The sequence below is a fragment of the Oryzias latipes genome, chromosome 2 (genome assembly GCF_053564925.1).
Source record: "Oryzias latipes strain Hd-rR chromosome 2, Olatipes_Hd-rR_3.1".
Classification (NCBI taxonomy): domain Eukaryota; kingdom Metazoa; phylum Chordata; class Actinopteri; order Beloniformes; family Adrianichthyidae; genus Oryzias; species Oryzias latipes.
Genome location: NC_136238.1, coordinates 18,586,224 through 18,599,439, shown reverse-complemented (window position 1 = coordinate 18,599,439; position 13,216 = coordinate 18,586,224). Strand labels below are relative to the sequence as shown.

The window sequence follows — 13,216 nt, the reverse complement described above, 5'->3', positions numbered from 1 at the left end:
AGTCAATCTCTAAACAAATCTAAGCAGCTGATTTTAAAAAGTCATTACAGAAAATAAAGCACTTGGCATCCAAAACTATTTTTTGTGTTCAAAACGAGTCAAAAGGAAATGACTTCTTTCTGAAACCATCCTCCTGTGGTCATGTAACCCTTGTGCTATCCTAGGTACTTTAACGCTGGGAGTTGGGTCATCTAGACCCTCTAGACAGTGCTCTGAACAATTTTTCTTCAATGATTTGTGATCTTCACCGGTGTCCATGGATTACATGAAATCTTTCCACCTTTATCCACCTTTGTCATGGTAGGGAGAACACGTCAATGTAAGGGTGAGGTCATCTAAGATAGCACAAGGGTTAAAGGAAACATTTGCTAATTCTGGATTGGCTTAAAATTCAAGAATGTGATGGCTCAGTTCTATATTCACTCTATTTTGCTGGGGGCTGCACCAAGACAGACTAGTTTGAAAGGACTACTCTTTGTTTTGATTGGGAGCTAGACTCTTTGGAAACAGAGGAGGAGAAGACTATTTAAACTCTCGATTCACTCTTCAGCTAGCAGAGCAGGCTGTTGTCCCGAAGGGCATCCATTGAAGGACTTGAAAGATCCTCTGTAGATGGATAGGATAGAGAGCAAGATCCTAGTGGTTCAAACAACACTGATTGTTTATGTTTCCACAAAATCTAATTACACTACTCACAAAAAGTGAGGAATATAGTGAAAAAATCAGGAAATGTCGTTTGTTTCACCACAGATTTTCAGGGTTTTTCAGGATAGGGAGGTTATTGTCTTGGGGTGATAGACACAACTCATTTTGCATTTTCCACATAATGGTCTCGTGTGTACATTGTGTCTGACTTATTGAGGTCAGAACCAGAGAAAGTCTAAAAGAAAAACATTTTCAATGTGGCATCAATTTCGGTGGTTATAAGTTGCCGATTTTTCCGGTATGACAGCCATGAACACATGCTGTCACTTCATGGACGAGCAGCACCATCTGCTGACCATAGCGTGTTTTCCGGTTGGTCGTAGGCGGTCAGATATTGCAGGTAAACATTGGCAGACTTGCATCAAGACTGGCAAAGTTTGTGACAGACCCAGGAGTGGAGTCCTGCCAGTGACTGACCGCAACCATGACCAGTACCTAAGGACCTTTGCACTCTGGTTTGGTTTTGGAAATACCACACAGCTGCGGGCCAGTTTACCAGATGTGAGGGGTACTAGGGTTTCCAGGCAAATCTTTCACGACCAAATCCACTGCTTTGACTTGAATGTGGCACAACCATTGCAAGAGTCCTGGACAATGCAGCAATGGTCTGCTGTCTTGTTCACTGACGAGTGTCGAGTCACGTTGTAAGGAAATGAAGGTCATCACGATTCGCCAGTGATACATTGAGGTCAACATGGTTCATGGTACAGTCTGGGCAGCCATCACCAGTCAGAGCAAAACCAATTTGGTGATGAAGCCCCACCACATGGTACCAGAACTCTAACAGCTGGACTTGAGGAAGTGGGAGTCCCTCTTGTGGTACGGCCAGCAATGACCTCTGACCTGAACCCCATCAAGCACTTGTGGGACCAGCTGGATGATCGTACCAAGTGACCTGGTAGAACTGCATGAAGCACTTGTGGAATAGTGGAACACATTGTCTCAGAACAACATCATGAGGATAGTGAGGATCATGAGACATCACTCTCAAGCTGTCATTGGGACAAATGGTTGAAATACCATTGAAATGGTCAAATGTTTTTGTTTGGGGCTATCTTTATTATTGTCTTAATTTGTAGGGTAATTAATATCAAACTAAGAAAAAAGTTTTCTAATTATTTATTATTAGTAATATCAAAGAGAACTTTGCATATTTCAGTAAAATTCAGACTTAACCTTTATGCTATCCTAAAAGGTCAAGATAAAAATTGACGTTTTCTCCCTACCATGACAAAGGTGGATAAAGGTGAAGAGGATTTCACGTTATCCATGGACACCAGTGATGATCACATATCATTGAAAATAAAATGTTCAGCGCACTGTCTAGTGGGTCTAGATGACCCCTTTCTCAATGTTAAAGTGGCTAGGATAGCACAAGCACAAGGGAAAGGTACTCATGTAAACAAGAATATCCCTAACGTATTGTGAGTAATGTCTTTCATCATCTATATCCATGGCTGGTTTCCTGCACATGCATTGTGCAAAAGCACAACATTCATGTTGTTAAAAAAAGATTGCAGCTGAAAGTTTAACATTTGCAGAACTTTGAGTAGAGTAAACAGACGACTGTTGCAACAATGCTGGATTTTTCACCAATAGATTTTCCATTTCGTTTTTCTTTTTTACACAGAAATGTTATGAGGTCAGGTTAACACAGCTAATTTTAGATAAATAAATAAACCAAATCATCATCACACAGTTTTTGGAATCATACTAGTGAAAGGACTTGTGGATCTGTACTGTGACAGATCCACAATTCCTGGGAAAAGCTGACCAGTACTTTTTATCGTACGCGTTAGAAGATCTAGATTTTTGTCCAGAATTCATTTGTGTTGATGAACTATGTTTGCGTTCCCAGTGATGTGGAAACTGATAAGATCTGTTGTAAAACAGTAAACGGATTTAACCAATTACACAGGTCAAGTTAAAAGGCCTTTTTTGTTTCATCAGCAGTTTGGAAATCAAGAAGAAGATAGATACGCGCTTAAAAAAACAACAAAAAGCATCCAGTAAACACCAAATAAATACAATTTTCTTGAATATTTAAAAATAAAGATATTCTAAAAAAGAAAAGTTGCAGTTTTTTTCATTAAGAAATCTTGTTAACCTCAAGCCTAAATAAACAAGTTTCCTTTTGAGCTTTTCAGGTAACTGTTGAATTACATAGTGATTACACAATTTCACAACATGTCTCTGACAATGTAGGTCAATAAAATCCCACAATGATTGTATTTTATAGCTTAATAGCAGGGAGTATCTCAATTTCTATTTAGATAACAGTAATTTGTTGCCTCTTATCATGATGTAGATGTTTCTGTTGAAGTCCAAGGGTTTCTCATGCAGCACTGGATTGATCTGCTTGATCACTTCAAAATATAAGCTCCAAAGCTATTAAGATCCCCAAGTCTTGGAACAGAGTCAGATGGTCTGTCAGTGACTAGATTTGAAATGATGCAGTGCATTTTCCTCAAGTCAAATGTTATTTAGTCTTTTTTTTTTTTCATTTTGAGGACAAATAAAAAGATTTGCGGTGTTTTAGTCTTTTATTGTGAAAGGCAGACTAAAGTCCATGGCATTATAATTGCATAATAGGAGGATCAAGCACACCTGGAGAGGATCACGTAGACCACAGAGGCTGCATAAAGTGAGCTGCTCTAAGCTGGAATCCATTTAAGCAAGCAGCACTGGTGCATTGTGGGTCAGAGGACGCAAACATGCAGTCGTTCATCGCAAAGAATGGAAATGAAACTCCAGAGCCGGTGAAAGCTCAGGTGAAAGGTGAGCATCTCCAAAGAAGATTAAAAAATAATTTTAAAAATGACTAATATTACAAATCAAATAAGCTATTTGTTTAAATGTATTTGAGTTATAATTTCTCCAATCGCATCCATTGCATCTAATTATGTGATTTGTGTTTATTAGACTAAATTTAGTACATTTTACTTAATGTTAACACTAACTTTTTAATTGAGTTTTAATGAAATTGTAATACAAATTTCAGATTCAAATTTCAAAAACGTTTTTAATGCCTCTTACAATAGAGAAAAAAATTATTAATTTCATTATTTTACTTTTTCTTTTTGTTTCTTAATTCTTTAAGGGTGAATAAAACTTTTCTTTTATCTTGAAGAATCCTCCCTTTTTTTCTGACCCATCTCTTTTTAAAAGACAGTACCGTTTGTGGTAAAAATGTAATAAAAATGTAAAAGGTTTCTCCATAACAGTCGCTAATTTGGCTTCTAAAGACAAAGATTTGTTTTTTTTAAATAAGAACATACATTCTGCCCAATTTGTCTTTGGATGTTTAAAATAGAACACTAAGCAAAACCATGGAATATTTCTGAATGAATGAGTTGCTTTAATCCCAAATGTGGATTTAATTTTAAACTAAATGACCCTTCCAGAAAGAAAATTATAGTCTTAAAATTATATTTCTGAGTATTTCATTATTCAAATAATAGTTAATCGGGATCAGAAAAAATGCTGTTGGAAAAAGCTTATGGGGATGATCTAGAAGCTCTACGGCAAGCAGGTATCTGGATCAAAACTGTACAGCTGGATCCAATATTGCTCGCCGTTTTCTTTTTACCCTAGTAAAGTTAGGTTGGGGGAGGGAGGGTAAAAAGATGAATGACAAGAAGCAGGGGTGGGCTCAATCTGCTCCAACGGTCAAAACAAAACACTAAGTGTTCCCATTTTAATCAGAACAAAAACAAAACAAAAACTCTGGGAACACTTTGAAGATAGAGAAGAAGATCATTAGAGTGGGCCTTTAAATCTTTATGAATTTCCTGATAGCAACTATTTAGATTCTGAAACTTGATTTGGGCTGCACGGCGGCGCAGTGGTTAGCGCTCTTGCCTCACAGCAAGAAGGCCTCCAGTTCAAGTCCCGGCTGGGGGACGTGAAAAACTGCATCAATGGGGGACCTTTCTTTGTGGAGTTTGCATGTTCTCCCCGTGTATGTGTGGGTTTTCTCTGGGGTCTCCAGCTTCCTCCCACCGTCCAAAAAACATGCTTCATAGGTTAATTGGCAATTCTAGGTCCCTAGGTGTGAGTGTGAGAGTGAATGGGTGTGTGATTGAGGACATTCTACCCTGCGACAGACTGGCGACCTGTCCAGGTTGTCCCCTGCCCTTGCCCACAAGTGGCCGGGATAGGCTCCAGCAGCCCCGTGACCCCAAAAGGGAAAAACGGTTAAGAAAAAGGAATTAAACTTGATTTGTTAATTATTTGAGGTTTTGAGGACTGAACACTGAAGCGAAGATGTCTTAACCAGCTGAATGTGAGAGCCTGTGTTTGTGATTCTTTTCTGCAGGGTCCCTGCCTTCCTGGCTGCAGGGGACCCTGCTGAGGAACGGCCCCGGCCTTTTCTCTGTGGGGGACTCTGAATACAACCACTGGTTTGATGGATCGTCACTCATCCATAGTTTCACCTTCAGTAATGGTCAGACCCTGACACCGCCTCGCTCAGTGAGAAAATATACTGCTGCCTGTGTTGACGGTTGTTGTTTTTTTCCAGGGGAAGTGAGCTACAGAAGCAAGTTCCTTAAGAGTGACACCTACAAGAGGAACATCAAGGCCAACCGGATCGTTGTGTCAGAATTTGGAACCATGGTCTACCCTGATCCCTGCAAAAACATATTTGCCAGGTAAATATGTGGGACCTTTAGAACTTTTTTCACTTCGTCATTTCCAAGCAAAGAAAGGTTTGAAACCAATTCAGAATAGGAACAGGCCCTGCAGCAGACTGGTAACCGGTTCAGATTGTCCCCCGCCTTCACCCAAAAGTAGCTGGGTTGGATCCAGCATCTTTCTGAAGATGGATGGATGGATGGATGGATGGATGGATGGATGGATGGATGGATGGATGGATGGATGGATGGATGGATGGATGGATGGATGGATGGTTAGATGGAGGGATGGATGGAATGGATGGATGGATGGAGAAAACATATTTTTTGTTCCACCCAATACGTAGAGAACTCCATCAACAGTTGCTCCAGATCTACGACCTGTATGTTTATAAATACAAAAATAAAGTATCAATGGCATCTGTCTGCTATTTGCCAAATGACTGTCCTGGCTAAAAGGTCAGTGTTTTGCCTACTCTTTCACAAATGAAATATACAATCTATGTACTGATACTTCCAAACAGCTGGAATGGCTTGTCATTCTGTTTTTTTGCTGGTACCTAATATTTAACAGAGGCTTGTGTTTACCAGCCTTGAAATACAATCAAAGTTAAAGTTCTCGAAATTTTTTATAATTAAAAAACAAACATCTTTCCTGAATAATTTTTGCAATCAAGAATTGCATTATTAAAGTTCAATTTTCCCCCTTAAAGTCCCACTCTGATAATCTTTTGATCTATTGTGAAAGCATTCCCAGTGGTCTTTTGATTATAATAACGGCGTTTTAAGCCGATTAAAATAAAAAAAAAGCATGTGTAGTTTTCTAGGTCATAGTTTTGCTGATACTGGAATCTTTAGTCAAAGTATCTTGACCCTAGAACCTTTTTTTGCTATAAAAAGTTACACCATCCAGGTAATTTTTACTTGAACACACTCAACAAAAAGTACTTGTCATAAAAAATAGATCAAAACATGGCAACACATGATAAATAAGAGTTGTTTTCTTGAATTTCCACTGTGGTATGTGTAACAAAATGAAAAAGAAAGACGTGGAAGTTCCTAAAAAATACTCAAAAATTACTGAAAAATTCGGAATTTCAGAACAAAAAAATTGTAAAAATATAATGACATGATGCTAGAAACTTGGACTTTGGTACACCCATCCCTGGAACATGTAAGACTTCCCAGGTGAAGGCACAGACTCCTTGACATGCAACGTATTGAAATTAGTTTTGTAAATAACATGTAAATAGTTTTGCTGGGGTGAAAATCACCCGGCAATATTGCAATAGGGGGTTTGTAAAATCAGAAAAAAAGTCCAATGATGCATGTAAAAACAACTGATGTGAGGTCTTTCCCTCCAGGACAGCCACACACCTTAGCAACATTGTGCCAAACTTTACTGACAACAACTTGATCAACATCATTCGTTATGGAAACGACTACTACGCCTCCTCTGAAGTCAACTACATCAACCAGATTGACCCAGACACCTTGGAAACCGTTGGTAGGGTGAGTGATTTCACATCTGCATGCTCCATAAAAGAGGCTGGGGTCAAGTCTTCATATGTATGTATAAAACTTTCTTTGAAATTCCAGGTCAACTACAGGAACCACATTGCTCTGAATTTAGCAACAGCCCATCCTCACTATGATGATGAGGGCAACACATACAACATGGGGACGGCCATTATTGGCCTTGGACGACCAAAATACATCATCTTCAAAGTTCCCGCTAAAGCCACAGGTAATTTCCCAACAAATATTTTTTTTTTTTAAATTTTGGGTGAGAAACCACCCGCGGATACAAATGATGTCCTGTTTACTACACCTCTAACAAGTCATCTGCTCTTTATTAACTTGTTTATGTCAATGTTAATTAGTGGGACATTAACATGTATTTTGAGGACGCAAGACTTTGATGAGAATTTTTATTTGTCATTCAGTTGAGTGAGCATATTTAGCAGCTGAGTAGTTACTGAGTCATGAAATCGCATTAAAAAAACATGTTTTATTAAAAAATCTAGATCGCAATTCACAAGATCTGCAGACAAATAAGGATCCTGGACAAAAGTTGCACTAAAACCCACTTTTGAGTTTTCGAAAGGTCTTTGCTGTAAAATATGCGCACAAACACAACTCTAAAGCAAAACTGACCCGTCTGTTTCAGGGAAAGACCAGAAGAAGCCCGCGCTGAGGCAAGTTCAGCAGATCTGTTCGATTCCTTTTCGCTCCGCCTTGTTCCCGGGCTATTTCCACAGCTTTGGCATGACTGAAAACTACATCGTCTTCGTGGAACAACCCTTTAAACTGGACATCGTCAAACTGGCAACGGCATATTTCAGAGGGGTCAACTGGGGGAGCTGCCTCAAGTTTGATGAGAAAGACACTGTAAGTTAGAATAATTTCATCCTCAGGGTGACATGTTTCAGAGAGTCCTTTCATTGTGGTTAGTCTAAGGCAGTGCAGTGTTCATGCTTTCTTATCAGCATCTCCATATGGCACACCAGTGAGGGGGGTGGATGATCTCAGCCATGAAGAGGTGCTCACTATCACAGATTTAGACAGATTTGTGGACAATATTTGAGAGGAATTGTTATTTTGTTTATGTGGAAAATGTTTCAGATCTTTGAGTTCATCTCGTGACAAATGGAAGAAAAAACAAAATCGTTGCATTTATATTTTTGTACAATATTTTGTTCAATAATGTGTGTGCTGAGTGCGAGAGCAAGGATTTCTTTCAACCTGCAAATGTTTCTGTATTTCTGTCTAGACCTTGTTTCACATCATTGACAGAAAAACAGGGAAGAAAATATCCGCCCACTACTACGCTGACGCTCTAGTTGTCTTCCATCACATCAATGCCTATGAGGAGAACGGCCACGTGGTCTTCGATATGATCACCTACAAGGACAGCAATCTATACAACATGTTCTATCTTCACAACATGAAGAAGGACACCAATGCCTTCATCCAGACAAACCAGGATTTTTCTCCACCAGTTGGTCAAAGATTCGTCTTGCCTCTCGATGTTCACAAGGTGGAGCAAGAAAAAAGACCTACACCTCTTAGACCCAAAGTTACTTACATAGACTTATACACATGAATGTATCTACTTCAGGAATCCCCTAAAGGAACCAATCTTGTGACTCTGACCGACACATCTGCAGAGGCGGTGATGCAGGAGGATGGATCAGTCTACTGCAAGCCTGACAACATTTTCGTAGGTCTGGCCTCGAAGAAGCCAGTCTGATACAGCTTTGGCATACAAAAGAGAAGTGTGTAACCCTCCAAAACGTCTCCACAGGTATGGAGTTGCCCGGAATCAACTACAAATTTAACGCTAGAAAGTACAGATACTTTTATGGCTCCAGGCTGGAATGGTCTCCGCACCCCAACAAGGTAGGGATATTGTAGATTAAACATTTGAAACAACTGCCTCTGAAAACTCATGAGTAATGTGTTTTCTATTTACATTTAGTGAATATTAGCAGCAATTAGTCTCCTGGATCTTGAAGCCTTAGTCACATGCACCTGTATGGCTGCTGTGGGTTTTTAGGGATTCTGAGCCTGTGGAAGGACGTAGAGAGGAGCCACAGTACCTTAAAGCAGTGTTTTTCAACCAGTGTGCCGTGGGAGATGGTCAGGTGTGCCGTGTGAAATTGCCCTCATTAACTGATCTAAAAACATTTCCCATCTCCAGGATTTCAGCTCTGTGTTCATCCAAACAGGCCCTGATAAAACACTGAGGAGTTAGGAATATAAAAGATCGTAAAATACTTTTTCTTTGCGTTTATTTTATTTTATTAAAGACATTTTGATAAGAATGACGGCAGCGCGATTCAGCTGCAGCTCCGGCTGTATTTAGGAAAAGTCCCGCCCCTTTACCTGTCTCCACCAATCATTCTTGAAGGCTTAATCACATGTCATCAGTCTGCCCAATCAGAAGTGGTTAAAGTCTTCACTTCCTTGTCTCGATTTAGCTCGTAAAGTCGCTCAGTTCTAACAAAAATAGCAGCTAAAGCTCGTCTTTAGCGGTGTAGCTTTCCACAGAATCCGGTATCAGACCGTGGAACAAGTGAACAAAACCATGAAGCTCCGAAAAGCGATCTCCGCCGGCCGTTTTTAAGCACTACATCTCCCATGATGCATTGGGTTGTGAGAGTGACAGCGTAAAACTAAAGGAGTTCTGTTGTTAAACGTCTTGAAAACAACGAACACACTACAAACTTTTTTTAAATCTTCTAACTTAACTTTTATTGCATCTTTTAGAAAAACAGCTGCAGCTTCCAGCTTTTTCTGCAATAATTATCACAAAAATGCATGTGAGATTGTGGAGGGGCTGTAGATCAATACAGACTATGAGTTTCTCCTTTTTTTCATTTTTGGATGCTGGTGTGCCGCGGGATTGTTTTAAAGCTTAAAGTGTGCCGCGGCTCAGAAAAGGTTGAAAAACACTGCCTTAAAGGGAGCAAAGATGTATAAGCATATCATGAAGTATCTGTAAATCTAAATACACACAGGCCAAGTAATAAGGGTTCAAGAACGAGCTAAACACGGGTTCTTGAATGTAGCCCATGGTGTTCATTCTGGACTATCGCTACCCGGTACTAACCCATGTCTGCCACCTACAATTGGAAGAGGCTTGGTGCTAAATGTCAACGCGGCGCAAATCTCGTGATTGTTGCCCCAGGATTTTTCTTTCATAGAAGACTTGTCATAGCATTATCGCCGGGTACAAAACGCAAGTATTAATTTCTCCTTCATTCACTTCCGTGAATTAAAAAAGGGTGCCATCCATATGTCCCTACCAAATCCAAGTCCCTGATTGGTCAAAGATCAACTGGTTTTCTGTCACTCGAGTATATGCTTAGAAAAAACCTGCATGAAGATTTTTGTTGCACAGGCTCACCAAGTGGTTTATAGCTGCCAATTTTTCCCCCAAAGACAGCTCGTATATCCACCCATCAGGGCATTTGCAACTTATGCTTAACCATTATTTTTCAGTATTTGTCCCTTCCTAAACTGATTTCTTCCTTTTTTGCACTTTTAGTTCTTGATTTTGGGAATACATTGATTTTGAACTGACTAATACTCGGACAAGCATGTTGTCCAACCACATGCTTGTTTTCGACTTCTTGATTCAACGTTTTTGTCAATCCCTAAAGATCGCCAAGGTAGACATTGCGACCAGAACCCATCTTGAGTGGTACCAGGAGAACTGCTACCCTTCAGAGCCGGTGTTTGTCGCATCCCCTGGAGCAGTAGAGGAGGACGATGGTGAGGACGTTGTGATCCTTTAGGCACCTGAGCGAGGACGACAGCGATCAAGGTGTTCTGACGGGCTGTGTTTTATTCCCTCAGGTGTTATTCTGTCTTCTGTTGTTTCTTCTGATCCTGACATCACCCCATTCATGCTGGTCCTGAACGCAAAAACCTTTGAAGAAATCGCCAGGGCTTCTATTCCCACCACTGTCCACATGGACCTTCATGGACTCTTCATTCCTGATGCTGTTTGACCACCATCTCTAAGCTGGATGGATAATTCTCTGGGAGTCTAAAAATAATATTCACTTTAATAGATGGTTTTGAGCAGTCTTAATTCATTTTTTCCTCTTCCGCCATTTGATGGTCAGATTTTTTTTTTTGCAATTTAACCCTTTGGCATGTATCTGTTAGTGTCATTTTTAAAGCTTTTATTTTGGCATTGTAAATAGAAAGTAAAAAGCTTTTGACTGTGAATAAGTTTATTATTGTCAAACACTGGCAAAGTTAAACTACATTAAAGTTCACAAGGGTTTTCCATGCAAAGAAACTATGGCGGACACCACCATCCCCGTATTGTAGGGGCATTTGGAGGAATAGGGAGAAGGCGGAGGGGTAGGGGAAGAATTTGGATTTGGCCTAGGTGTCATATAATTCCAACCGGACCCAAACCGCAATGATCAATTATCAAATGGTTGGCACTTCTGTCAACTGAAAGGAATGTCACTACCACATCGAAGTTCCTGATTGGACCAAGTTCAATATGATTTAACTTCCAACATCAGATTAATCATCACACGTTTTGCACATGGCAGTACAAACTTGCATTGCTACGCATAAACGTGGCACTCTTAACAAAGACTTTTCACTGAAAGTGGCTGGGTTGCTGAAGGCGGTGTAAATGTACTATTATTTTAAAGCTCTTTGTGTTTGTTGCTGTGAAAAATTGGACAGCAAAAGTCAAAAGTCCATGGTGAATTTTTTCAAATGCTGTTCAACGCTGTAAATGTTTCTATTGTTATGTTTAAAAAGCATTTGTGTAAATATTGGGAAGAAAAGTGCAACCTTTTATTAATTAATTAGCATTGCTGTAAAAAAAATTAACTACATATTAAGTGTTTTAGTTTTACATGTAAAATAAAGTATTCAATGATTTTGCCTTTAAATATGAATAAAATGTTTGTTTTTTAACTTTTCTGATTTTTTATGGGGTTGAAGTCAAAATATACAACTCGTCACTTAAAATGTGTTTACCTTTCATATTAATTTTAGCTGAAAAATTAATCATTATAATTTCTTAAATGGCATTAAAAGAATATCTATCATTTACTGCATAGAATGTACAAAAAAAAGAAAAAAATAAGTATTTTTCTCTTCAATTGAGGTTATTTCATGCTAAATGCAAAAACAGAAAAACAAAAAATACACTTGTTTTTTAAGGTGTTAAACCCAAATGTTTTAGCCAATATTTTTATTTTTCGTTTTATTTGCAGGAACAGTAAATCTAAGAAAATATTTAACTCTGGTTTTAACTTAAATATTTTTACATTAAAAATACTTTCAATTAAAGGAATATTCTTATATTTAGCTCATGTTTTCACACCACAATGGCTACATTTATACAGCTGCCATTGTTTTTAGATCATGCAGCTTCTTCTTTTTCTGCCAATTAACTAATTAGAAATAGAATAATATTTAGGCTCAAGGATGTAAATCTTAACCTTTTTGATGGCAAATACAGTGGGGCAAAAAATTGTTTAGTCAGCCACCAATCGTGCAAGTTGTCCCACTGTAACCCTTGTGCTATCCTGGGCACTTTTTTCCTTTTCTCTTTTTTTCTTCAATGATTTGTGATCTTCACTGGTGTCCATGGATTACATGAAATCCTCTCCACCTTTATCCACCTTTGTCATGGTAGGAATAACACATCAATAGTCATCTTGACCCCACAGGATAGCACAAGGGTTAAAAGATGAGAATGTCCTGTAATTTACTTTAGACGAGCCTGCACTGTACTGGCTTTAGCAGGGGGGACATGTCTGATTTAATTCCCTGGCGTCGTAGTGTGTTAGTGATTTGGTCCCAGCTCTCTGCAGGTCATTCACTGCATTCCCCCGTGTGGTTCTGGGATTTTTTGCTCACCTTTATTGTGATCATTTTGAACACAGGGTGAGATCTTACAGGAGTCCCAGATGGAGGGAGAGTCTTCCCAGCCTGGTGTAGGTCAACAATTTGGTTTTTGGTGTCCTTAGACAGATCTTTGGTTTTGGCCATAGTGGAGTTTGGAATGTGACTGTTTGAGGATGTGGACAGGTGACTTTTTTTATAAATAACTTCAAACAGAAGCCATTAATACAGGTAATGCGTGGAGGACAGAGGATCCTCTTAAAGACAAAGTTACAGTTCTGTGAGAGCCAGAAATCTTGCTTGTTTGTAGATGACTAAATATTTATTTTCAACCATAATTTACAATTTTTTTTAAATTCAGACAATAGGATTTTCTCATCTTTTTAAGTGGGATAAGTTGCACAATTGGCGTCCGACTAAATACTTTTCTTGCCACGCTGTACGTTTTTCATTAGTTTACTGTTGTAAATAGTCTACAAGATTTG

The 13,216-nt window shown here is 39.0% G+C and overlaps 1 protein-coding gene across 2 annotated transcripts; it reads left to right on the top strand.

The window, feature by feature from the left end:
* The first annotated feature begins 3,304 nt into the window (after nt 1–3,304).
* On the top strand, nt 3,305–11,795 carry bco1l (beta-carotene oxygenase 1, like). Of its 2 annotated transcripts, none has more exons than XM_004066495.5 (11): nt 3,305–3,483; nt 5,024–5,152; nt 5,228–5,357; nt 6,704–6,851; nt 6,939–7,086; nt 7,510–7,730; nt 8,113–8,379; nt 8,461–8,566; nt 8,647–8,741; nt 10,508–10,619; nt 10,704–11,795. In XM_004066495.5, the coding sequence occupies exons 1-11, from the start codon at nt 3,420–3,422 to the stop codon at nt 10,856–10,858; spliced, it is 1,575 nt and encodes a 524-aa protein (XP_004066543.1). In that variant the 5' UTR covers nt 3,305–3,419; the 3' UTR covers nt 10,859–11,795. The 2 variants fall into 2 exon arrangements, 1 of the variants encoding a protein (XP_004066543.1); XR_002291460.3 differs by having other exon boundaries at nt 3,313–3,483; nt 8,461–8,562.
* Nucleotides 11,796–13,216: the final 1,421 nt, after the last annotated feature.